Genomic DNA, 24,681 nt, shown 5'->3' with positions numbered 1-24,681 from the left:
CATGGTATTCCTCAATGAGGACTCTTCAACCTCATCTCATGTCTGCACTGTCAAACATGGGTCTTGCTGTATAACATATTTGTGCAAGCTAACATGGCAATGTGTGCTCGCACGTGCTTCACAAACCCAAAAAATTACACACTTTATTTAAATTATATATTCTAATTGTTCTTTAATATTTTTTCATCGATTTTTTTGTAATTTCCACTGTTTGTAAATGTAATTTGTAAATTACCCTATTCTTTGGATCTAATTATTTTTGTGCTATCTGTAACTTCCTTTTTACATTACAGTTGATAAGGGCATAGTAGAAGTGTAAGATGTTGTATGTCAACTATAGTTATGTCCTTGGCTTTCCTGTAACAGTAATGAACTGCTTTTGGGTGGTGATATCTGCAATATTCTTCACGACATTAGTGTTAAACCACGTATTAGCAATCAAAAGCAAAGTTTCGCAATTTCTAGCACAGTATGGGAAAGCTAAATCTATACATGTTGATTTTGACATACCAAAGCGGTAAGCATTATTTTATTTCACCCCTGGTTTAAATATGGTTTATGTATTTAAAACATTAAAATATTTATAATAATTGCTCTCTCCTTCCATTGCCATCAGACATAATTAAAATTTAAAACTGTTTTCTAGTACAAAAGATAAATTTTACCATGATAAAATCACTCCATATTGAAGATAAAACAACACTGACAATAAAACTTAAATTTAGTTTTATACCACAGGAGCATTTCCAAAATCTTGATTTTATAATTGGTAAAATTGCAATATTATAGTGGTCCAAATAATTATAATTACCAATAGTCGTCCGGCGCCGTGGCGTAGTGGTTAGTGCGCCCGCCTGTAACCATTAGGTAATGGGTTCAAGGCTTGTCGCTGCTACCATTGTGGGGGTGTGTGTCCTTGAGCAAGACACTTAACGACAATTGCTCCAACCCATTATCAGCCATACATAAAAAAATGGAAAATTCAACAAAAAAAAAATCACCCACAAAGTAACATACATGGTAACTCGTAAGCTGGCACAAGGCGCTAAACCCGTGTGATAACGACGGTCGTTTTCCGGCCACGCGAGGATAAAGTAAGTTACATTCATTCAGTTCATCTAGATGTGATTTTTAGCTGGCAGAAGTTCCTACTGATAAAAATTATTGTAAAATTGGTTATAATAGAAAACATGTTGTTAGTGGGAATGTTAACAATGATTTTTGCAGATGGTTTACACATTTCTATGTAGTGGCTTCAAGTTTCAATCTGATTTCCCTGGTTTCTATCATTGCTGGCTGTACAGGTTCATTATTTTACATGTCTCTTTTCTCTTGGATGAATATTCATGCTTCTGTAACCCCAACAGGTGAAATTGCTTTCTTAGGGAAAGTATACACTTTTCTGGGTTATTGTTTTTGTCTATTCATATGACTTAGTAATCACTGCCATTAGTAATCACTCGGTTAAAGCAATAACTGTTAAGTGTTATTTGGCACTGTCAAGTACACCCCTGACTATTATGTGAAGATTTTGCAGCATCAGGGAAACCCATTGTGCTCTGGTTATAACAAAATTGTTGCATATTATACACCTTTATGACAGCCAAGCTAAGTGAACATCATACACAATAATCTGTATTGCCCTTTTTAACTTCAGGTGACAGATTATCGCTGGTTATTGCTGTATTACTGCTGACAATTCAATCACTCCGTCGTTTGTATGAATGTTTATACGTGAGCATGTTCTCAAAAACTGCAAAGCTAATGTTTGTGCACTACATATGGGGCCTGTTGTATTATCCATTTGTGGTAAGTTAATAGTGAATATATTTCCCTCTTTCCTAATTATCAGATTCAATGAATTTTCTGTGTTTGTCTCATTAAAAGTGGCGAAAATTCTGAGAATTGTTGTCAACATTCATCCAAAATTGTATGTCACATATTAAACTGTCTTATTACTTTAAATAAATGGATAATTTGTAAAATGCACGAGGGTGGAAGTTGTAACAGGGCATAATCACACAATGAATTGTTCCACGTATGATAGTGGTACAAAAGCGATATTAAATTTATAGTAAAAAAATTTAAAAAATTTGGAATATGACTAACCTACCATGTTAACACATCAACGACTACAATTGCTGATCTAATATTTTTCATTTGTGGAATATAATGCAAAAACCTTATGTAAACTATTCAGATTTTTAGAAATAAGGCATTTTTTTATTAAATTTTATAAACAAAATTATTACAGACAGCAACCGTGGTGTCAGAGTGTTTCCCAATATATCATCTGTCAGTAGGATATTTGACCTGGAAACACTGCTTTGGAATTCTACTTTTCATCGCTGCTACAATGATACACCATCAAAGTCATCAGATCTTTGCTAATTTAAGAAAAAAAGGTAAAATTTAAATCGTGAACTTTTTGTAATCAGTTAAAGTCTCAAATTTTCTACATGTTTTATAAATTTTCTTTGTTTTTTTTATTTTTTGGTTGTCAGGAGAGCTACGGGAACAATAACATTACCATCGCATTGCAAAACAGAAACAGTGGTTTTGTACATTGATTTGCACATATGATGCTTTTTTAGGTAGTTGACCACAAACATTAATACAATAATACATAGAATTGAACTCCAATCCAGTATCATATATCAAAATCATCCATTGAAATCACTAAGCCAACATAGCTTGTTAATATCATTTTGAATGTTGCAACAATTTTATTCATGGCTGCTCTTATGTTTGGTTATTTCCAATTATTCTCACATCTTGACAACACAGGTGGAGTGAAACCGAACTCTCATGGAATACCTCAGGGTGGTTTATTTTACCTTGTATCTTGTCCCCACTACTTCGCAGAGCTTCTAATTTATATTTCCATTTATCTTGTCGTTGGTCACATGTGCAAATCGTTTATGCTGATCCTAATTTACAACTTTATTATTCACTGTAACTTGGCTTTGGACAGCCACAAATGGTACAAAGAAAGTTTTCCTAACTACCCGCCCCAAAGAAAAGCACTTATACCCTACCTGCTTTAAGCTTTGAAAGATTGTTTATTTGAAAGATTTTAAATTTGAAAGTGTACATACTGTTTTTTTGTTACATACCACACAGATTACTAAAGATATAAACTGCCAACCCAAATTTTCCAAACTCTTATAAACAATGTTTGCTTTTAATCTGTGAAACTTTGTTTTACCTTTTTCAATTTGCTTATTTTGCCTCGAACATATGGTATTGCATTCAACATCTGTAAATCATATTTTTTCTTTTTTAAAACGCAGTAAATTAAGCTCCGAATTTAAAGTTCTCATATAAAACATCTGTGGATCATATTTTTCTCTTTTCAAATGCAGTAGACTGAGTTCCGAATTTAAACTCTCGAATAAATTGTGTAAAACTATTTTTATGATTTATGTGTCTCCCAACCTTATTTGATTCATCTTGTTGATATAAATTTATTCAATAAAATCTGAAAACCCAGTTTAAAAAATCTGTCTAAACAGGAAATGTCAGTTGCAGAAAAGTATGTTCCATGTAAATAAAAAACAGCTAGTGCAGTCAAAAATATTTGGCGGTTGCAGACAAAAAAATGTTGTAAAAAATTCCCTGTCGACAGAATATGTTTGTTACAGATAAAAAAATGTTTTTGTAAGAAATTGTCATTACAAACAAAAAGTCCTTTGATATTTTTAGACACAACGGCGCTGTAGTTTGTTAGCCTGCCTCTAACCCAGAGGTAATGGGCTCATGGCTTGTCGTTGCTACCATTGTGGGCGTATGTGTGGGTAAGACACTTAACAGTAATTGCTTCAACCAAGCAGTGTTCACTATTGGGTTGTCCAAATTATCAGCAAAACCAAAAAATATAAAAAAAATCCAGATTTTGTCCATGCTTGCAGACAATTTTTTTTTTGTTTTTTTTAGTTAATAAAGATAAACGATTTTCCAGGCAGACAAAAAAACATGTCTGTTGCAAAAAAGAAATTCTGTTGGAGATAAGACCCACTTTTTTATGTTTTGTTCAAGCTCCAGTCCAAGTTTTTTATGTTTCCTGTTTGGTTTCAGTCAGATTTTAGACTAATTTTGCCATTTTTCGGATAAACGACTACCTAAACACCAAACAAATATTTATTTATACTAGAGGTGGACGAAAGACAAATGAATGAATGTAACTTACTTTATTCTAGCGTGGCCAGAAAATGACAGTCATTATTATAACACGGGTGTTCATACACCTCATGCCACCTAAGAGTTACCATGAATGTTACTTTGCAAGTGCTTTTTTTTCACTTTTTTATGTGTAGCGGATAATTTGGACGACCCATTAGTGACCACTGGATTGGAGCAATTGTCGTCAAGGGTGTTGCCCAATGGTAGCAGTGACAAGCCTTTAACTCATTACCTCTGGGTTATAGGCAGGTGCGCTAACCATTTTGCCAAGGCCCCGGAAATCAAGATGTTTTTTTATAAATGTACACCCCAAAGTAAAGTAATTATTTTATTATTGCAATAAATCTATATCGTACACATATATATATATTGTAGTAATAGTATAGTTTACTTGGTTAAAGCTTACAGGACGCACACTGATAATTAGAAGAAAAAAGCTGCAAATATCAAGTACCGCTATGCATGATTAAATATTTGGTCTTTGTTTCAAAACAGTTTGGTCCAAAGCAAATGACACTTATAATATGATTCAATTATCAAGATACACAATGAGCAAGAATAAAAGTGTTTTGAACACAATAATCCAAATGATAGCAACGAGTGCAATTTAAGATGATAAATTTTCGACGCCGCGCACAAAAAGCTTTTGTTTAGTAGCAGCACCACATGTATGTACAAGCACCACGGGTTAGAAAATCATTTAGTTTGGTTCTGATACTCATAATGCCAACGGTTAAAGTTGATGTGGAAAGCCACAATGCTTCCAGACGTCATTCCAGTGATCACCGTTCTGTAAATAAAATATGAATTTTTGGAAAATGTTAACAATATTTTACTGACGAAAATGTTTTAATATGTTTTATTCTCGTTTACAGTCTCATTCGGTAATAAAAAAATATTTACAGAAACATATTTCCAGGGAAACATTATAAATGTTTGGGAAATATTCAGAAGTGTCGTCCAAGTTTGTCTGGCAAAAACTGTCTGACTACTTTGTTTTGTGTAGCAGGTGGGTTATGCGACGTTTGTTTAAATGTTATATACTTTGTAACTACACAATTTTAAAACGTGAAAATTTATAGTTTCATGTTAAATTATAAATATTGCAATGATTGCGTTTGTAATTTTAAAATACTGAAATAACGGCTTTTATGCTTAATTCTTGAAAGTATTAAGTAATTATTTGCTAATAACTCAGTTTTAAAACCCAAGAATTATCATTGAAATAATGAATGAATAATATGAATTAATTTCAGTAAAGAGATTAAGATTAATGGAAAAAAATAGGAATTCAGTTATATGCATATTCTCGCAAATTACAACAACAAGAACTGCTCAATAAAATAAATCTATTTGCCAACCTTTATAGCAATAACTGTATTGTAACAACTCTATATGTTGACACCGATCTGCGCTGTGAATACCTCACGTCCTCAGCCATATACAATACAATCACGACTTACTTTTGGTCATGTGACAGCGTGATAGATCTTATACCAGCATCACACTGTGGGAAAGTATATAGATGGGAGAAGTCCCATGCACTCCATACTTGAACAACCCCCTTATCACCACCAGTCACCAAGTACTGACTGTTGCTGCTTCCAATCATTCCCTGTGGAAGTTAATTTTAGGATTTTGAAATAAATTTCTATTTTTTTTGGCACCCTGCAGTTGTTTACTTAATTTTATTTTTGTTTACTTTAAATTTTTTTAGTTTTCAAAATCAAATTAAAAAATATTTCAGTATTTAATTTATTAATCAAAGTGCAACTGACTAGATTCACACATTACATCAGTTTAACATAGAAACCTTACATCAAAACTAAAAAAAAAATTCCAGAAATAATGACTTAAAATACCTTGATATTATCATCGATCATCTTCGATGAGAGATTCCTCCCGTTCATCGTGAAGTTGCAGAGCAATCCTTGTTTATAAGATGCGATTACCATCCCCTCGCTCGTGAAGACAATCATCTCTGGTTGTGGGGAGCTTGGCATCCTAATGAAGGTATCATGTTAGTTGCTATGGTTACTTAGGCACCAATGCTGGGGTGGTAAGGTGGGCATAAGAAGACTTAGTAATGATTTTCTGAACTGTAATCACCAAACTCAACAATTTAATTTGTTGGATACTCGTTTCAAACGTTTTTCTTTATTGTATATATGGTACTGTAGGGAAAGATGGGATACAGTTAGCATTTAAAAATCAAAGAGAATGAAAACTTCCTATTTTACCCCACCTACACAACCATGTGTATGATCATGCTGTCATATTTAACACAGCTAATAAAGAAATATTAGCTTTGTTAAATGTGAAATATTAGCTGTTCAAAAGAGTAGTTGTATTGTAAAGTGCACTGTATTTTTTCTTTGTTATGAACTGTTTGTTATTTCTATTAAAACATGATTTTAAATGATTGTAGAAGTTCAGACAAAAACATAAATAATAAAGTTTGGATGCCTAAATCGATAAAAAATATAAAAAAAGTCAAACAAAATTAAAAAAAAAATGAGAATATCCTCACCCTGAGTCAGGAGCAAGATCTGGTTCCAAAGATCTCAGAAGATCACCAGTGATGGTGTGGAGGAGGATGGGACCTTCTAATGATCCACTAGCAATGAGTCCGAGTTCAGCGCACACAGCTGCGCATGTGATCTCCGTGTCGTGTCCAGTAAGTGTCGCTCGTGCTGTTGGGTTCTCGTCTATATTTACAATTTTATAAAAAAAACGAATTTTTTTAACTTTATAAAAAAAAAGTTTGAATGGAAAAATTCATCTGTATCATATTTTATTATTTAGTTAAACGCTCCAGACTGTACATTTTGAAACTTAATCGTGTTTTGCATAAAATAGTTATTTAGGTTTTGCACAATACTTGTATTTGTATAAATATTGATTTACAAGAATTTTAAAATTAATGTATCATAGCTTCTAAAACACAAATTTATTTTAAAATGCATTTTACGCTATTGGTGATAAAACGATTAACTTACTCAAAGTATTTGAATCTCCCACAATAAGATGTCGTCTGCCACTCCAGTACCACAACATGAGTGTTGCATCACGTGATCCTGTCACGAAGTAACAATCACCACCAATGTAAGTCTCAGATCGTGAAATGCACGTGACCACGTCCCAATGCCCAAACACAACTTGGTGAAGAGCTCCTACATTGAAAAGTTTATTTTTTAAATTGGAATAATGTTAACCTGAAAAAAGATTTTAAAAATATCATAGATGTTTTTCCACGTTTAGTGCAAATTTTTTTTTATCTTTTTAAGTGTTAAAGTGATTTGTCTTTAAATATTTATAAGTAAGTTTATGAATTCTTTATGCTATCATTGACTGGTATAATTACTACTCTGAAATTAAACAAAAAAATGTGAAACGAAAAAGTGCACACAAATTAAAACTTAAAAAACTCAAAAATGCATGAAATTGAACAATGACCTGTCTCAGTAAAAACAACTCTAAAACTCCGGTCCCAGTATCCACACGAGAGGAGGAATTTATTATCAGCAGTCACCGCAAAACATCCACGGTGCACCTCCACACTTTGGTCCAGTGTTTCCTGGATCTGACGTTTCATAGAACTGCCTCCATAGTCTAAAAAATAAATAGACACACTTTACCACGTTTGTCCCAATGTAAAGCTATTAATAACTTTTTTTTTCTTTTTTTTAGATTTTTTGGTATTATTTGGAGTAATGGGACAACTCCTGACTTTAAAAAAAACAAAAAAAAAAACAATTAAATAAAAGTGCTTACTCATCATTGGGTCTGGTTCAATCGGGAGAAGTTTAGGTTTGTCTAATTCACCAGCAGAGGGCGCACTTGACTTTGCATCCGGCAACTGAAAAAGTAAAGCATATATATTTTAATGCATATGGTTTATAACAAAATTAGATTCTTAACTTATTTCCCTAAACAGTTAAATATCTTTGTTTTATTTGATGGGCACCATTAATATATTGTTTAGAAACTCTTGTTTGTGGTGATTGGAAGCAGATAAAATGTTCAAAAATTCCCAATAGTAGTTTTATTACATATATCACAATACAACTGAGAAAATTAAAAAAAAAATTTAAAAAAAAAAATTTTTTTTTAATTTGACGAAAGTAGATTTTTTTCACAACCCAATTGTATATGTTTACATTTAAAAATTTTCATTTTTCACAAGGAAAAAAAACACAATTTTTTGCACACCATTTATGTCTATTTTTTTTAAATTACCTGATTCCACTTATTAATGCAGAACTGTAGGTTCTTTGTGCATGTGAATACAGCAGGTATCTGTAGACTAGGATGGGTGTTTGCAGCAACATACACAACAGGTGAGTTGGATTGAAACTTAAGCACCATCACTACATCTTGGGCTTCCGGCTCTTTGAACATCATTGGGGTCTGCAGTTATGTGGAGTTCAATTCGTTAAAAATTGGTTGGAGGGTTTTAATCGGTTTAAATTAGCTGGGTTGAAATTTAAAGTTTTAATACATTTTGTTACTTTTACACTAGTTTGTTTTTAATTAATTTTTTAGTTAGTGGCTAACTGAGTTTTTCCGACGTTTCGTCTTTTGGAAGTACTTTTTTTTGCTAGATGACAGACAAAACATCAGAAATACATTAAGATTTATACCAGTTGAGCCACTAAAAGATTATTTACATTATGCCTGGTAGCAGAAGCAACAGAATACAGTTTGTTTTTAAATTGTTAATCTTGATTTGAGGTAGTGATTATTTTCTCTCGTTTAATTTTAATACAACAACCATCCACCTACCATATGCATAGCTGAACTACGTGGAGGATGAGGAACTGCCAGAAGTTGAGATGGAGTTTGTCCGAAGTTTTTGATCTGATCACGAATTCCAGACTTTTCTACCGGATCCTAAAATCAACAATTTTGAATGAAAAAATAAAGGCAGTGGTTTTTGGTATAGCAACTATGGTTTTTATTTGATACTTTTACTTTAATAGTATTCTACCAGTAGCATGTACTTAAAGATTGTCAGTTTATGCTAATTTCTATCTCCTCAAGGATTTTAATAATTCAAAATTTATTATCATATTTAGGCAACGTGATAAAGTATAGAAACAAAAACAAATATAAAGATAGACTAAAATAGCACTAAGTAAGAGCTTGGTATTAAAAAGGAACCTTGGAAACATGTCAGTTATATCTAAATAAAAATAAAAACAGTGTTTAACCCGTTCATTTAAAACAGTTTTATAATATAAAGGTGAGGCCCTACAGTGTGATAAGCCAAGGGATCTGAGATGTAGGCCAGAGTTGGCCTTTACCCAAGTTTAAATGGTTTAACTTACAGTGATTTGATTTAGGTCGACACTGTTCTCATATGTTAAGTAGTAAAACACGTTGGTTGCTCTAACAGCTTCAGGTCCTCGCTGTTTGAATCCAAATATCAGATCAATCCATTGATGGATCTGACACGATACTATCTCAGATTCCAATGCCTGGAATAAAATTGGAAAAAAATCTATTTACTCTTTTGGAAAATTTACAGATATCACAATAAACATTTAAAATTCAGAAAAAAAATTAAAAATTTTAAGAGCATATAACAAATACCCTAAAGTAGAAATAGAAAAAACTGTTTTACTTTCTGGGAAAATTGAAGAAAAAATCTTACTTTTAAACAAAAAAGAATTGACCTAAACCACAATTAGCATTGCGTTTAATATTTAATATAATTTCAAAGGTAAAAAAAATCATTATGAAATATTTATTGAAACCTTTATCGGACATAACCATTCCAAATCACACTAACCCTACAAAAGTTTCACAAAAATAACACGAACTATAATAAAATAAACAATAACACACCATTCTGTTCATTCGAACAAAGTCATCAGCTGATTTTGCCCACTTGGGTAGCTTGATGTCATCCACTCTTTCACCATCACTTGTTTTACCAAGTCCATAGTTGTTGCTGTTAACGAACATCTCAGGAAGGTAGTAGAACTCAGGGATGAGCTCCTGTGTAAGAAGATATTGGGCGTAAATTCAGTGGCGAAACCAGGGGGATTTAGGGGGTCGCGCACCCCACTTTAACAAAAAAAAATTATTGCTACACTACTGCTATTTTTTTATATTTTTTAATTACACTACTGCTTACATTTAATAATGGAGAGCATGTAGATATTAAACATATTCAGAAAAAAGTGTAATAGAAAAAAATATTTCCAGAGTTCTATATTAATATACTAAGCCACAATTGTTCTGGTGGTTTTAAATCACATTCCGACATCCAACTTATAACTTTTTCCAAATCATTACAAATGTTTTCACCATGCATATAGATCATGCATACAGTGTAATATGAATTAAAATTAGAAAGTTCATTAAAACTATATAACTTTTAATTAAACTTTAACAGAAGATGGGAATTCAAAAAAAAAATATAAGTATTAAAACAAATTATCCACTTAATCACACAGCTCAACTAATGCAATGATATGATATTAAATTTCATAAAATCATTATCACATCGTGATTGCACTTACCTTCACGTCATGAGAATCACGCTGACAATTTTTCCATGATTGTTGCACGGAGTGAAAAGTTCGGTCGGCATGATCAAACTTGCCTCCTTGTAAGTTGAGGAACATGGTGGTGAATGGTTCCTGTTTAAATAATGAGGTTTATAATATGGTTTGCCAATTTAAATGGTAAATATGAGGTTTTTATGAAGTACTGGAATATAAGACTGAGTTTTAAACACAATTCGGAACAATTTTTAACATCTGTAGAAAAACCTAGATGTGTAACTAATGTATTTGGTAAAAATAAAGGGATGGGGGCTTACTCAGGCCCAATCAAATAAAGTACAAGAATTTAAGACTTTTTGGACTACAATTTGGGCCAATTTTTGACTTCTGTAGAAAAAAACTAGATGTGTAATTCTGGTATATTTGTCTAAAAACTTAGGGGTAGGGGTTCTACTCAAGTTCAAGAATGTGAAATAAAATATATGCACATACCACTCTGACAAGCCAACCAAGAGTAAACGCAGCATTGGAGTAATGAGTTCCATAGTGGAACTTTGGTATAGTGGGATCATCCCAACTCTCGTATCTTGATTGAAAGTAACTCGAACGCTTTGGGTTCAAAGCTCCAATAGGCTGAAATTGAAAAAAAGTGTCATGTGATCAACCAATAAAAATTTAGCCAAATGGAACAATATTTTCAGCGTGGGTTGTACTAAAATTGGAAAAGCTTTCACAGATCACAATATACTGTTTGAAATTCAGCAAAATACACAAAAAATGTAAAAAAAACTAGTAAAAAAAAAGAAAAGAAAAAAACACCCTATTTCTAAAATCAAACATTATATTTTAATTATTAGCTAACACAGAATATTTTAAATAAATCACACTTTTCAAAACAAAAATTTATTTTATTTTATTTTATGAGATAAGACTAATTATGTTTTCTCTTCTGGTATGGCTACATTCAGTTATAAAGATTTTAGGTGAAAAGTGTTGCCATGGTTACCTTGGTAAGGTCTCGGAAGTTACTTGGTAAAGATAAATCCAAATCGTCACATTCATAGTTCGAAATCACCCATGGAAACACTGGGTACTGGTTTAAATCATTGAAAGTTCGACCTGGAGGTAGTTGCATAGTGTGGTGGTTAAAATAAATTGTGTTTAGAAAACTACAAAACACTATTTGGCAATTTTACATAAAAAACCCAAAGAAAATGCATGTACCATTACATAGTATAAAAATTTTATATAAAAGATAAAATATCCAAAATGAAATAAAGGAATATTTAATTTAACTTTCGTTGAATTGTTTATTTTATCTTCATGTTCTGCCAGTTTATAAAATCTGTATAAAAATATATATTAATTTTATTAAAGTCCTTAGAACATTGACCTACGAAAAAAAGTTGTTTTAGAAATATATTATGCAATTTTATTAACTGTAAAAAAATATATATTTGTATGTGTACCTGATATTGTGTTGAGAAACATGATGTATTCGAAGTTGGTAACTTCCCTTCTTTGCCATCTCTCCGTCATGTTCGATGATTTGAGAAGCTGACGTGGACTCGCAAGTGAAATACGTCTAAAATGTTCAATGTGATGTGAAAAGTGGTACGTGATACATGATTGTAGGTACTAGTTAAATTAGATTTATATGTTTAACTTTTTTTCTCCATGAATTTAACAAAAATTGCTGTAATAGCCACAAAGTTGACAACAATTTTCCTAAATTTTCCTAATAGGTTTTTCAACCACATAAGTATTAAAAGTCATGTGTTAAAAGCCTTTTCAATAGCCTATAATATAAGTATGCTTTCTAAACTACTCTCTATGTATAAGGTCCTACACATAGACATGTCAGAGGGCATAGGATCCAAGCCAGAAATAATCCAGTATACCAGAAATATACTTCACACATACAAAAAAAACATGGTAAGATTTTTCCGATTTAAGTATAAGTAGATTTTTACTTAAATTAAAAAATGTTTTGCAAACCTTGCTTGGGGAAGTCCACAGCCAGTACCAATGCCCACACGAGGGAGATAGTTGACCACCTTCTTCATTATATCAACATCAGGGTAGTTAAACATGATGCATGCTAAGGTCGGAGGGGAGGGTGTTTAATAGCTGGTAGGTATATGTTTATACAATGTACTATATATAAAATAGATACTTATATTTTATTCTATGTGGGTAAAGTCCTACAGTGTGGCATGCTATGTGATCTGAGATTTAGGCAAGAGTTGACTTATTAGCTCAAAGTGGTACAACTCTTAGTTGGAGCAATGCTCCTTAAGTGCCTTGCACAAGGATACATACACCGCCAATGTATTAGTATTAAAGCATCAAACTCGGTATCTTGTTGTTACAATACAATTGGTCAAACCACTGGACCCGGGCGCCAGACCTATATTTATATTAAGTTGCTGTTGCTGAAAATATATTCACCAAGAACTTAATTCTTACAAGAACTGGTCATATGTAAGGATTTTTTACTATACAGCTATACACACAAATGAGGGTAATTGATTATGTGTAGGGGGTAGTTTTGGATAGAGACAATGGTTAAAAATCACTTACTTCTATTAGCAAGGAAAATCTCAAGTGCCGTGTTTTGTAGGAGATACCGACGTGAGAAGACGGCACGTACTTCTTGAAACAACCATTTTCCATGAATGCCATCCGTGTATAGCAACACCTGGGAATATAACAATAAAAAAATTAAAACGGGTTTTACTATATGTGTAATAGTTTTACAGAAAGGATAGGTAAAAAAAGAAGGCATATTCGCATACATATGTACAGTGTAGTTAAAAGGGGATAATGTATTAATACTTAACTCATAAAAACAACCAATTAACATTAACCTTTTAAACCAAATTTCAATTACATATATAACTAATAAAATTAAAACATTGGCTGTATTTTGAATTATTTATGTATTAGTTAGTAACCGCATTGATACGTATGTCGGCCATATTTCTGATACAACCATGAAAATAAAGGCGTTATAAACCGTAATGACTATAAAAACGACTGACAAAAATAGCTTCATATCGAAGTAAAATACGTGTGTGTATTCGATTTCCGCGTATTATTCACGTCGGTAGGTAAATTCATGCTTAATTAGCAGCTGTTGTAAGTAATACGAGATGACAGCTGCTGTTTAAAAATAACAGGGTTTGAAAAATTACACAGGTGCACGTAGTACACATCCGCGCGTGCCAAATTTTTAGTATTTCTCAGGTGGAGCGCTTTCATGCGTGGCGGGTTTTGAGGCAAGCGTCACAGAATTTCAATCACGCCTTCGGTAGCTGGAAAACTCCATCCATAATTTAGTGCAGCTTATCAAATATTAATGTCTTGTAAATCAATCGACAATAAAAACACGGCGGACCGAACAAGCCACCGGTCCTCTAGATTGTTATCCAAAACGGGAAAGGGTTAATATTCTGTCCGCTAATTAGAAAATACCACGCTTAATAGCAATGTACCGCCCATCATCGATTGCATTAGCCGTTCGATCCATTATGTGAAAATTGGGATTGAATGTGAATAGCTATAAAGCAGCAACGGGTGGGGACTCAGCTGTGAGGTTAATACAGGCCGATCGAAAACGTTCGCGGGTTATTGCCTGATCAGAAGTTACGTCTGCTTTTTATCTGTCGCTCGTCGAATTCGAGGTGCCCGGTGCGTCGGCGACGATGCCTTTCATCTTCGTGCGGAAACAATGCGCTTCGTTACGTCACAAACCCCTGGTAAGGAAAGTTATTTTAAAGCGACAGGATGCGATTTTGACTTGGACAGAAATATTTTTTCAATATGTTGTTGAAACACAAAACCGTCTGTCCAAGATAAACTAATCCGGTTAAATCCAGTTATGATGACGTAATCTGATCTGGCTCGGATTGCGCGCGCTGAAATACATCGTGTGAGGAAGGAACATTTTCGGTGAATTAATTTTCAAAATTCATTGACATATACTGATGGTGCGCGAACCTCTTGGGAATAATGGGTATTGTGACGACATCAGGCAAGAAGAAATAACCGACTTCGTCAAGAGACAACTAAAAGTCGAGGTTTTTCGCTTTTTGAATCATCAGATCCTGGGCTGTGCGCAAGGAAATAACAGACGTATATTTTCATCTAAAAGCCATCGTCGGTGTAGGGCAGACAGGCGAGCGAATATTAGATCGTATTTGGCTAGAATGAATAATTCAATGCGCCACCACCGACCATTGTCTGGTGTGTTTAAAATTTGATCGTTTAAGATTCTTCGTTTTGGAAAGACATAAGCGTAATTTGAAAATTTTTAAGTTTTAGAAGGTCAATTTTTTATTGAATTTGAAATAAATTTGGGGATCAGTGCATCGTGTGTTGGCTAAAGTGAAGTTTTTAAGCCAGAGGTTGAATAAAGTAACGTTTTATGAAGAACGCGTTGCGATCTAAAGTAAAAAACTAAATCGAAAAGTTTTATACTATTGACGTATTGAGTTTTTTGACAAATATTCGTAGTGGGTTTGCTTAATAAAGCTGGTTTGGACATCCGACGTTCTGAAAGAATACATACAGAGACCATACATTTTTTGAATTTCAGAAGTGTTGCCAGGTATTAGGCTTGTGAGAAGAAGAATAGGAAATATTGCAGAGATGTTGGAATCACAGGCAACACTGGCATTCCACGTCAACAAATTCTACAACGAGCAAACGGTGCCGAGGAAGATGGGAGTGACACAAACGGTGCGGGAGGTAGCGAAGATTGTGTCCTGTGTGTTGAAAGAGGTCGAAATACAAGAACCCAGGTTTATAAGGTAAGCATGCTAAGGTTTCGGTAAAATTAGTGATGACATTTTTGAGCGTTATACGAAAGGTCATCTAAAATCTGTATTAAAATTTATTTAGTCCTAAATCGAACTTGCTTACATAAAGAGAACAAGAATAGACAAAGTGCTTAAAATTAAAAGATTTCGTAACAGATTGAGATTTGGAAAAGCGCACATGCGGTACGCTGCAACACGAATACACGCGCTAAGCAGAAGTATAATCTTGTTAAATAATCAATATCTGCAGCTCTCTAAACGAAGCGGACGGTCGTTTGGAAGGACTCCGTGTCAATTCGCCCACCGAGTTTGAAGTTGTTCTTTTTCTCAACCAAATGGGAGTTTTTAACTTTGTGGACGACGGTTCCATACCTGGGTGTGCTGTGCTAAAACTTAGCGATGGGCGGAAACGTAGCATGTCGCTATGGGTGGAATTCATCACCGCTTCAGGGTATACGATATACTGTTTTCATAAATAAAGATATGAATTCGAATTTTAACGTTTTTTCAGTAAACATGCAAACTCGTATATGTGTTTTGTAACCCAAGAAAATGTACGAAGCTTTTCTGAGTTTGTTAAAATAAAACCGATTCGTCGATTTCAAAACTGGCAGTTAGAATTTTATTCAATTTCCTTGTTATCCAGGTACTTGTCGGCCAGGAAAGTTCGCTCCAGGTTTCAGACGCTTGTGGCGCAAGCCATCGAGAAGTCACATTACAGGGATCTTGTGAAGCTGGCGCAAGATACAACTGAAGTTCGGATGATCATGAGAGACAATATATCGGTATGTTTACAATGTTGGATGCTACTGAATAACGTGACGTTTAGCGCGTATAAGTAAAAGGCAGGAAAAATAAAAGAAAATGTTGCCAAAATTTTAAAAAATGCTTTAATGAAATCTTAATTTAAAAAAGCCCTATACTGAATGTAGGAAGTTTTCAGGTAACCGCTATATGCAATAAAATAATGCTTCATTACTGTTCCATTCAAAACAGGTTCGAGTCACACCAGCATTCAAGTGTGGCGGCATATGGCCACGAAGTGCGGCGCATTGGCCCGAACCTCGCTCTACCTGGCCCAGCCCAAGCAGGGTGGCCGAAGTGAAAGCGGAAGGGTTTAATCTATTATCTAAAGACACTCCGACCGGAACGGGCAAAAACAGGTAAGCTGGTTAAAAATTCTCTGCGGTTAAATATTTCAGTCATTGCACGAAAGAGACAGCAAAAAACAATCATTATGTATGTAAGGTCTCACTCAATAACATTTTTCGAAAACACTTTTTGTTTTTGATTGTGCAGCACTGCGGAGAGCGACGCGTGGGTGATGTCGTTTGCAAACGCGGAGGATAGATTGGTGGGAGGGGGAAGTAGAAGAAAGAGCTTATCCATTCTCAAGACGCTCAGAGATAGGTAGGGTGATTTACATAGTGATTCAAACAAGCTAACCACTACTTGTGGCCGTTTGCCATGACAAAATTGTGGTTTTACGTGGTAGTTGAAAATTTATTACTCGCAGGCATTTGGATTTTACCGGGAGTCCCCTATCTAATTACCATATGAAGACACTGCTGCTGTATGAGAGCGAGAAACACCCACGTGACGAGGAATGGACCAATGAATGCGTCGGAGACAGAATTCAGGTACGAAGAAAGTTGAAAAAATTCTTGTCAAAATGTGTAACTTTTTTGTAGATAAATTTAATAAAACTGTTTCACTATACAGGGAATCCTATTACAGTTAGTGTCGTGTCTACGTTGTCGAAGGCTGCCGCATTATTTCCTGCCAGGAGTTGACCTGTTCGCCTCCTGCACCCCGGGTTCGCTGGATATGGCAGCGAGGCAAGTATGGTGTCTTGCGCGAGAGATTATCACAAACAGCAAGAGTTTCGACCACTTGTAACAGAGAACACAACACAAGCATATCATCACGGAAAAGTTAGATCCAAGTGCACGTTTGTTGCGTTTCATTGAGTTGAAAATCTAACAAAACTAAAACACTAAAGAGAAGAAAACCTTCCTATAGTTGTGGAGTGTTTTCTAATTATGACGTCACAGGCATTATTATGACGTCACTAAACCATAGTTCCACTGTCGTACACTGTTGACGTCATTCCGAAAATTACTGTGAGCATTTTACTGTGTCGGAAATAAAACGTAAAAACAGCTCACCGGTGTTGTAACATGAAACAGCGTTTTTATCGACTAGTTGCTTTCAAAAACAGAAGTTTGACAATATTTATGTAGAATGCACTTTTTGCTATATAGTGACACCCTTCATCCAGAGGGTATAAGTTATAATCCCACCATAATTAATTCGCAAAAAAAACGGTCGGTTTTTTCAGCACAGATTGATGAAATTGATTCCCCTGTCATCTGGACGGGATTCGAACCGGCGAAGCGAGTGATTAGAATACTGAACGGGTATTAACACGTCATATTAGAGGATTAATTATTGATCGTACTGGTCAAAAATCAATTAGGAGTATGAGGCGCGAATAAGCAAAAACATGACTTTAAAACCAACTTCGGTTACAACCCGCATTAAAGGATAAATAATTGCGAAACGTGAATTTGACTATAGTGTATAAAATAATAAAGCTAAAATATCAAGAATTTTAACTAGTCATCATATAGCGCAGTGCATATGTCTTATTAAACGCTTGTATACTAATATTCGAGTTCGTTTAAAAAACAACAGAGTTTACACGCTGAGGGTATTTTTGCGTTCCTTTTAAAAAAATGCTGATGTTTTTAGTTTAAACCTCTTTTCGAATTATTAAATATATATCCAAACAAATCTGCATGCTGATGACAGTAAAATATTAAAACCTTAAATTAAATATAGAAAATTTAAAATCAGAAAATAGAAAATATAGAACTTGAAATAATATACCTATTAACTACCATACCCTACAACGTAGACCAACCACACGCACCCTGCGCCCATTTATAATTAATACAAAGTGTAATTTTGACGTCATAATAAATTAACATGACGCGGAGGTGACCGCGGTTCAAAGGTCATGACCTTTAGAGTGAGTGGCGGGATTTTTAATGTCAGCTCAAAATCCGGGTTATTAAAAATCAACGTCATGCCGTATCGACCAATCGGAGGCCCGGATTTATGGCAGGAAAGGGATTTAAAAATCGATTGAAAACTTGTGCAAGAATAATAATGATTTGAATAACGAATTATTGAATACATCAGAATATATTGATATTTATCTATCAAAATTTGGTTGTTTTTTGTGCAAAATTGCTGGAAACGTTTGTCAAAAGCAGAAGAGGTATTTTCAACAATAAAACAGGCTATTTATAAAAAATTAACCAATAAAGATATTGTGTTCGCATATACGTTCTGCTATCTTATTATTTAAATATCCTTTGTCAAATATAGTCTATGTGTTGTATTAATGCATGTGTCATTAACCTTCGACTACACTTCGCAAGTCTACTGCGGCATTTCACCAGCAAGTTAATGTAACCATGTATGTTGCAAACGTTTTTTTTTCACGTAATAAAACACCTTTTCCCTATTTGGTAAAAATAAATTACGAAACTAACCTTCTGGTCGGCCTTGGTGAACGACTCGTGGTGTTCGTTCACTTCAAAGTAAAATTCATCCGGAGTGATTGAGAATGTGCCGTGTAGACTTACGCCGGGTGCGATTAAGTCAGCTTCGGTGCTGAACGACACTGGACCTGTTGTATATATGGATTGGTGAGGAAAAAGTAACCGCATATGTAACATCAATATATCCTGGTGTATTATTTTTTCCGATTTTTTTTTTAATGTATTACTGACTATTAAGAAACGGCGCACTAACCACTGTACTACGGCACAGGACGTTCATATATATATATATACATAATTAAATAAACATTTTTCATTTTTTTCAAAAAACACTGCAAAACATGATTGAATCTCAAAATGTACAGTCCGAAGCGTTTTATCTAAATTTTAATATATGTATATATATATATACATATGCACAATACGTCAAACCCACCTTGCAATTCCTCCTGGTCCACGTCATCGGTTGAAATGACGTCATCATCGTTACCGGTGAGCTGCTCCGCTCCGTGTGCGCTGTAAGTTGAAGGCGACCTGGGAAGCGAACCCGGGGTGCCGGCGTCTTGTACAGCGTCTGTAATTCAAGTTATAAGTTTCAATTTTTTTGTTCGAATTGAAACAGCCCTTGTAAAAATTAGCTTAGCGTTTCTTAAACTGGATTCCTTGTATTTTTAGGGGGTGAAAAAGCTACTAATTAAAATCCACATCAGTTGACGGGAAAGAAAAAAAGGTTTCAATTGTAGTAATTTACCAGACATTGAACAACCTGTTGCCAGAAAGCTAGCGCATCCGTCGCATTAAATATAACTGATGTAATTAGTTGTTTTCGCTTTTTAATAAATGAGCACCAAATTACATATTGGAGGTAAATCTGACAAGCCTCTTTGGTGAAAGGGCAAAGCATACAAAAAAGTTTAAGAACCACTGATTTAGCTTGTATAAAAGCAGTTTTTGCCAGGCTTGTTATAATTCAAATTGAGTACTGGCAATTATTTACTTTTCACTTAAGAACCTACCTGTTCAGGCAGCGTTCACCAGGGTAGGATGGTTATTAGCTTAATATGACACCAAAAGGATGGTTTTTAGAAGATTAATTACCCTGAAAGCTCATTCAGACTTGTACAAGTGTTCGCAAAACAGCTAAACAGCAACTTTAACCAATTAAATTTAAAAAATCCACCAAAGTTATATAATTTATAAAAGAGCAAACATGGAGCTTACTTAGTTCAGCCCGAGATAGTAGAGTAGCTTTGGGATGCGAACTTCCGTACGGATTCCTTACAAACCTTCGTCGTCGTCTTGTGTCATCTTCCCACGAGTCAAGCTTCCAATATTCACTTGCTTGTCTGTGACGTAATAAACGTAATTGTTGAAACTTAAACAGGCATAAAATCTAAAATAGCGTTTTTTTTTATACCTATGTATTTTTTCAGGCATATTAAAATTTTAATATCTTCTTGTACTAATGTATTTTTTAACAGCAAACATTTCTCCTGTAACAAACAATCTGTATTTGTTATGCAAACGTCGGTACCATATTAATATAACCAACTAGGCGTTTTTAGTTGCTTTTTTTATAAAACTTTAATATTTTCAGTATGATTATGGCTAAATGTTCGAAGTCCCACTATTTTTTTTCTGTTTTCCGCACAACTTATACTACAAGTTTTCATGCATAAAAAATGTCTAGCAATTTCACCTCTACATTTTAAATCAGTTGCAGGTTTTTGTAAAGTTACTAAACCTATTAAACAGTATAACATAGTTTTACGAACTTTTTAGGTAGTTTGAAATTTTTTACACAAAACACAAACCTGTCGAATGCTGAACCCCAAGCCCCCAACTTGTTGGTGAGTATGTTGGTGATTCGGTTCTTGAGCGCATGCGCTTGTGCGTGGTCTCGATGCTTGGCAGCGGTTATGAGGGAGTCACATTGTCTCTCTTCATCTCTTTGTTGAGCAAGAAATAATGCACTTGTGGACTGTAAAAGAAAAAAGTAGTATATAGATTGAAAACGACTTTTTTAATGAAATTTTTTTTTTTTAAATGTGGAAAATAAGTGATTTTTATTGAACATTTTTAGGCTTGTTTTTTTATATAATTAACTTGTCACACCAGGGAGATATGAGATACTTTAAACTTGAAAGTTACAAGACTAGGTGTGTCAGAAAACAGAATTTGATACTTAATAAAGCAGCATTTGTTTTCAAACTTGTATTACACAATTACACATATTTATTTTGTTCTATTTGGGTGAAGACCTATGGTGCGCATGCTACCTGGATTGTAGGCCATAGGACACGCATTTAATATAGACATAAAATACTTTATCAGATTACATTTTTATTATTTTGTCATTTCCAACATAACACTTTACTTTAAAGGACTTATATTTATCTACAACGAAAAATATACATAATGAGAAAACACATATGTAAACCAAGAGTATATGTGTGAAAGTAATCGGAGCTGGAAAGAGTGTGTGAAAGTATTCCACTTTTACCCACAAATAAAAGTTATCTTACTTCAAACTGTGCATGACACTTCACATCCTCAGCTCTCTGTTTATTCAAGATAAAATCCGCCTCATTTGCTACTCTAACCACATGATCTTTCATGGCATGACACAGCAACCTGGAACAGGATGAGGCATATTATGAAAAATACGAACAAAATTTCATAAAAGTTTTACATACACGCTATAGTTAATAAGAAACAGAGTTTTTCTTCAATTTATTTTAATACACTTTCTTTTTTGTATAGTACTGTGGGGTAAGATGGGACATCTTTAGCACATAATGTCCAAGTATCCCGATTGTGTTTTAAACAATTCATAACGCAGTTTGGAAGTCGTGAAGATACGGTTTTATAATTCTTTGAATGTTCTTTGTTAACTACCAAATGGTATGAAAAAATGGGATGAAAAGGTGTCCCGTCCTCCCCCACCCTACTATATAATTTAATAAACAAGCTTTTGAATTTACACATTACCATAAATATGCTGAAGTAAAAATATGTTCAAACATGAATTTAAAGATTGATTTACAAAACTTACCTTCCTTCATTGATCAACTCAATAAACGCAAGTCCCGCATTCTTCTGTATGGAGTTCTGCCACTCCTGTGAACATAGTAGCATCACAAGTTCAACCACTGAGCTGTAAGACTTCATGCACACAAGACCTGGATGTGAAGTGTTATATAACGTTTATAAAAATAAGTTTTAAAAATTTACATTTGGAAAAAAATATTGCAATTTAGTATTTGAGTCTTTATTGCAATTTAGTATTTGAGTCTTTATTAAGTAAAAGGCTGGCACAATATTGGATTCAAAGCTAATAGTAGTGAATAAGTAGAATGTGCAACAGATATTAAAGTATAGATTTTTAATATTTTTCTTACAATATTATGATAATTCTAACTATCCATCATGGCTGATAATGTATGCAATAAAACAACAGTCTAAATCAAAACAAAGATATAACAACTCAACAGTCTAATTTAATACACCAATGCATCACAAACAATAAAAAAGACAAATCAATGAAATTAATGGACAACTGGATACCTTCCACGAGGAGTTCCTGTCCGTGGCTCCCAGTGAGGATCTTGCTGAGGTATCCCGAGAAGTCGAGGAAGATGTCTCGGAGGAGAGGAGCAAGTTGATCCATGGATCTTTCGAGACGAGAAGAAACATCACCTGGAATGTTAAAAAGTTTTACAGAATGGTATGCACAAAAAAGACACTTTTAGGGTAACGAATCAACTCTGGCTTAAATTGCAGGTCACATGACATGGTTTGCTCTGGGACCTCACCCATATAAAATTATATACCTACACAATAGTAAATTTAAAACACTTTGCAATATATGTTTTAATAAAAAATACAAAACGCACCCGAAATAGTTAGTAAACCGTCAATAAATATTAATTATCAAACTGGGTGTTTCTTAATTGGCCCAAATACAAGGTAAACCAAGAAAATAGGTTTACCTGCATCATCCTGTATTATATTCATTGTGTTTGGATCAATTTGTGGAAGATCTGTGTGGTCCAATGTATCACCATTTGTCATTGTGATATCTGTGGGTATGGTGGTCGATATGGTGTTTTTATCCTGTATTTCACCACTGCTGGTTGCTGGTGTTTCTGCTGGTTCTATATGAGAATTAAATGAGAAGAGTTTTATTTAAAGGCATTTGGTTACAACGTGTATAGTGCTAAATACATTTTTAATTTAATTTTCTGATAGAACACTTGTCTTTTTAAGCATGTATTTCCTAAAAACACATATTTGACAAACAAACAATGTTACTTAATTTATCAGAACAAAAGCGTTACTTAAATGCCAATTAAACAGGTAAATTTATTTAAATTTATTACAGCAAATCACAATTAATGTACTAACTACTGATGTAATAATTTAATACCTGATTTTTGCTCAGTTTTTGATTGTACGACGACGCTTCGGTCAAATGATTGATACGGAGATTGAATTGATGTCACCTGAAGTTTACAACTTGAAAGTAAGTGGCTGGCTCAGTAGTGTATATGTGTTGATAATGTGTTTGGTAATACTTATAATTAACACACATATAATAAAGTTACAGAGACTCTGTAACTTTAGCAGGTAAAAGCAGGCATTAGAAATAGAAACAAATAAAAAATACACTGCATTCCAATGGATAAAACTTTTAATTGCGAAAGACAAAAGAGGATGAACAATTAAATTAAACACCAAAGCATGCATTGCTAATGAAGCCCACACCATGCAAGCAAATATATGGCAAATATGTGAAGCGCGACGCTTGCACAAGCAGCCTATATGTCGTGCACCATCAACTACCTGGATGGGAAAAGCATTAGGGGAGACCCGTTCATGCACGGCCATGGAAGAAGAACTATCAGGGTAACTTCTCTTTGCCAGATCTCGTAAAATGTCCTTTGCACGACAAGGGGGCAAAAATAAAGGTTTCTAATGTTAGGAACAGCTAGAACACCCCACAAAGCAGAGGTTATAACTTAATTAGTTCAGTACTAAGGTGAGGAAACTACATTTTAACCTTTATATTTTTCTAAAGTTAAATGTTCTAATTTAACAAAAATTAGAACTAAAATATAAACACTTTACCCCATGCCTCTATATTACTTTGCACAAGCAGATTCATTTTTAAATGATAAGAAAATTCAAAAAGAATCCAAATCCGGTTTTTACTGTTGTTAAATATTTTTAAAAAAACGTTTCTACAAAATTAACATAGTTCACAACTATCTTTGTCTAAGATACAAGAGTAAAAAATAACCACTTCCAGGTAAAAGTAATATACCGCACCAAACCTCATCAATTTAAGCACACCAGTTATTTTAATGATTTGAAGTTAAATGAACCAAAAAAATTACCAACGTGCAAAACCTCATCATTCGAAAAAAAAATTAAAAAGTAAATGAAAAGTTAAAAGTCAAGGTGATTTCAAGCCCTTACCTGCACATTGGTTGATGTTACAGGGAGCTCACCAGGTGGACTTTCTGGAGGTTTTGCATCAGTAACTGTGAATAGATTGAGGATATCAAATATAGTAACTACAACAAA

At 33.9% G+C, this 24,681-nt stretch overlaps 2 protein-coding genes across 3 annotated transcripts in view; one reads left to right on the top strand and one right to left on the bottom strand.

Moving 5' to 3' along the window:
• Positions 1 to 4,497: 4,497 nt before the first annotated feature.
• Positions 4,498 to 24,681, bottom strand: part of LOC100177959 (neurobeachin) — a 38,728-nt gene continuing 18,544 nt past the window's right edge. Inside the window, exons 27-54 of one of the 2 annotated variants that reach the window (XM_018817462.2) lie at positions 24,574 to 24,638; positions 23,938 to 24,033; positions 23,522 to 23,597; positions 23,085 to 23,249; positions 22,660 to 22,791; positions 22,148 to 22,274; positions 21,618 to 21,726; positions 20,907 to 21,073; positions 20,314 to 20,438; positions 19,529 to 19,666; positions 19,084 to 19,220; positions 13,281 to 13,398; positions 12,696 to 12,798; positions 12,167 to 12,282; positions 11,704 to 11,816; positions 11,190 to 11,330; positions 10,713 to 10,832; positions 10,033 to 10,185; positions 9,513 to 9,662; positions 8,968 to 9,075; positions 8,422 to 8,592; positions 7,957 to 8,041; positions 7,639 to 7,794; positions 7,182 to 7,355; positions 6,713 to 6,890; positions 6,045 to 6,186; positions 5,646 to 5,797; positions 4,498 to 4,972 (exon numbers count right to left, since the gene is read on the bottom strand). In XM_018817462.2, the coding sequence (XP_018673007.1) occupies positions 4,879 to 4,972; positions 5,646 to 5,797; positions 6,045 to 6,186; positions 6,713 to 6,890; positions 7,182 to 7,355; positions 7,639 to 7,794; positions 7,957 to 8,041; positions 8,422 to 8,592; positions 8,968 to 9,075; positions 9,513 to 9,662; positions 10,033 to 10,185; positions 10,713 to 10,832; positions 11,190 to 11,330; positions 11,704 to 11,816; positions 12,167 to 12,282; positions 12,696 to 12,798; positions 13,281 to 13,398; positions 19,084 to 19,220; positions 19,529 to 19,666; positions 20,314 to 20,438; positions 20,907 to 21,073; positions 21,618 to 21,726; positions 22,148 to 22,274; positions 22,660 to 22,791; positions 23,085 to 23,249; positions 23,522 to 23,597; positions 23,938 to 24,033; positions 24,574 to 24,638 (3,611 nt within the window). In that variant the 3' untranslated portion in view covers positions 4,498 to 4,878. The remainder of the gene's footprint in view (positions 4,973 to 5,645; positions 5,798 to 6,044; positions 6,187 to 6,712; positions 6,891 to 7,181; positions 7,356 to 7,638; positions 7,795 to 7,956; positions 8,042 to 8,421; positions 8,593 to 8,967; positions 9,076 to 9,512; positions 9,663 to 10,032; positions 10,186 to 10,712; positions 10,833 to 11,189; positions 11,331 to 11,703; positions 11,817 to 12,166; positions 12,283 to 12,695; positions 12,799 to 13,280; positions 13,399 to 19,083; positions 19,221 to 19,528; positions 19,667 to 20,313; positions 20,439 to 20,906; positions 21,074 to 21,617; positions 21,727 to 22,147; positions 22,275 to 22,659; positions 22,792 to 23,084; positions 23,250 to 23,521; positions 23,598 to 23,937; positions 24,034 to 24,573; positions 24,639 to 24,681) is intronic. The other variant, XM_018817463.2, reaches the window with a different exon arrangement.
• Positions 13,407 to 18,583, top strand: LOC100184980 (putative nucleotidyltransferase MAB21L1). Its single transcript, XM_002124721.4, has 7 exons — positions 13,407 to 15,511; positions 15,771 to 15,971; positions 16,167 to 16,305; positions 16,517 to 16,683; positions 16,820 to 16,930; positions 17,037 to 17,160; positions 17,243 to 18,583. Exons 1-7 carry the CDS (start codon positions 15,351 to 15,353, stop codon positions 17,417 to 17,419), a joined length of 1,080 nt encoding a protein of 359 aa, XP_002124757.1. The 5' UTR covers positions 13,407 to 15,350; the 3' UTR covers positions 17,420 to 18,583.

The sequence above is a fragment of the Ciona intestinalis genome, chromosome 2 (genome assembly GCF_000224145.3).
Source record: "Ciona intestinalis chromosome 2, KH, whole genome shotgun sequence".
Taxonomy (NCBI): Eukaryota; Metazoa; Chordata; class Ascidiacea; order Phlebobranchia; family Cionidae; genus Ciona; species Ciona intestinalis.
Note: the sequence above shows the minus strand (reverse complement) of the source record. Positions and strands in the feature narration are given on the sequence as shown.

Coding starts and splice junctions, on each gene's coding strand:
- LOC100184980 (XM_002124721.4), top strand. CDS start 15,351: ATGTTGGAATCACAGGCAACACTGGCATTCCACGTCAACAAATTCTAC. Junction 16,684..16,819: donor ACCGGAACGGGCAAAAACAG/GTAAGCTGGTTA, acceptor TTGATTGTGCAG/CACTGCGGAGAGCGACGCGT. Junction 17,161..17,242: donor GCGTCGGAGACAGAATTCAG/GTACGAAGAAAG, acceptor TTCACTATACAG/GGAATCCTATTACAGTTAGT.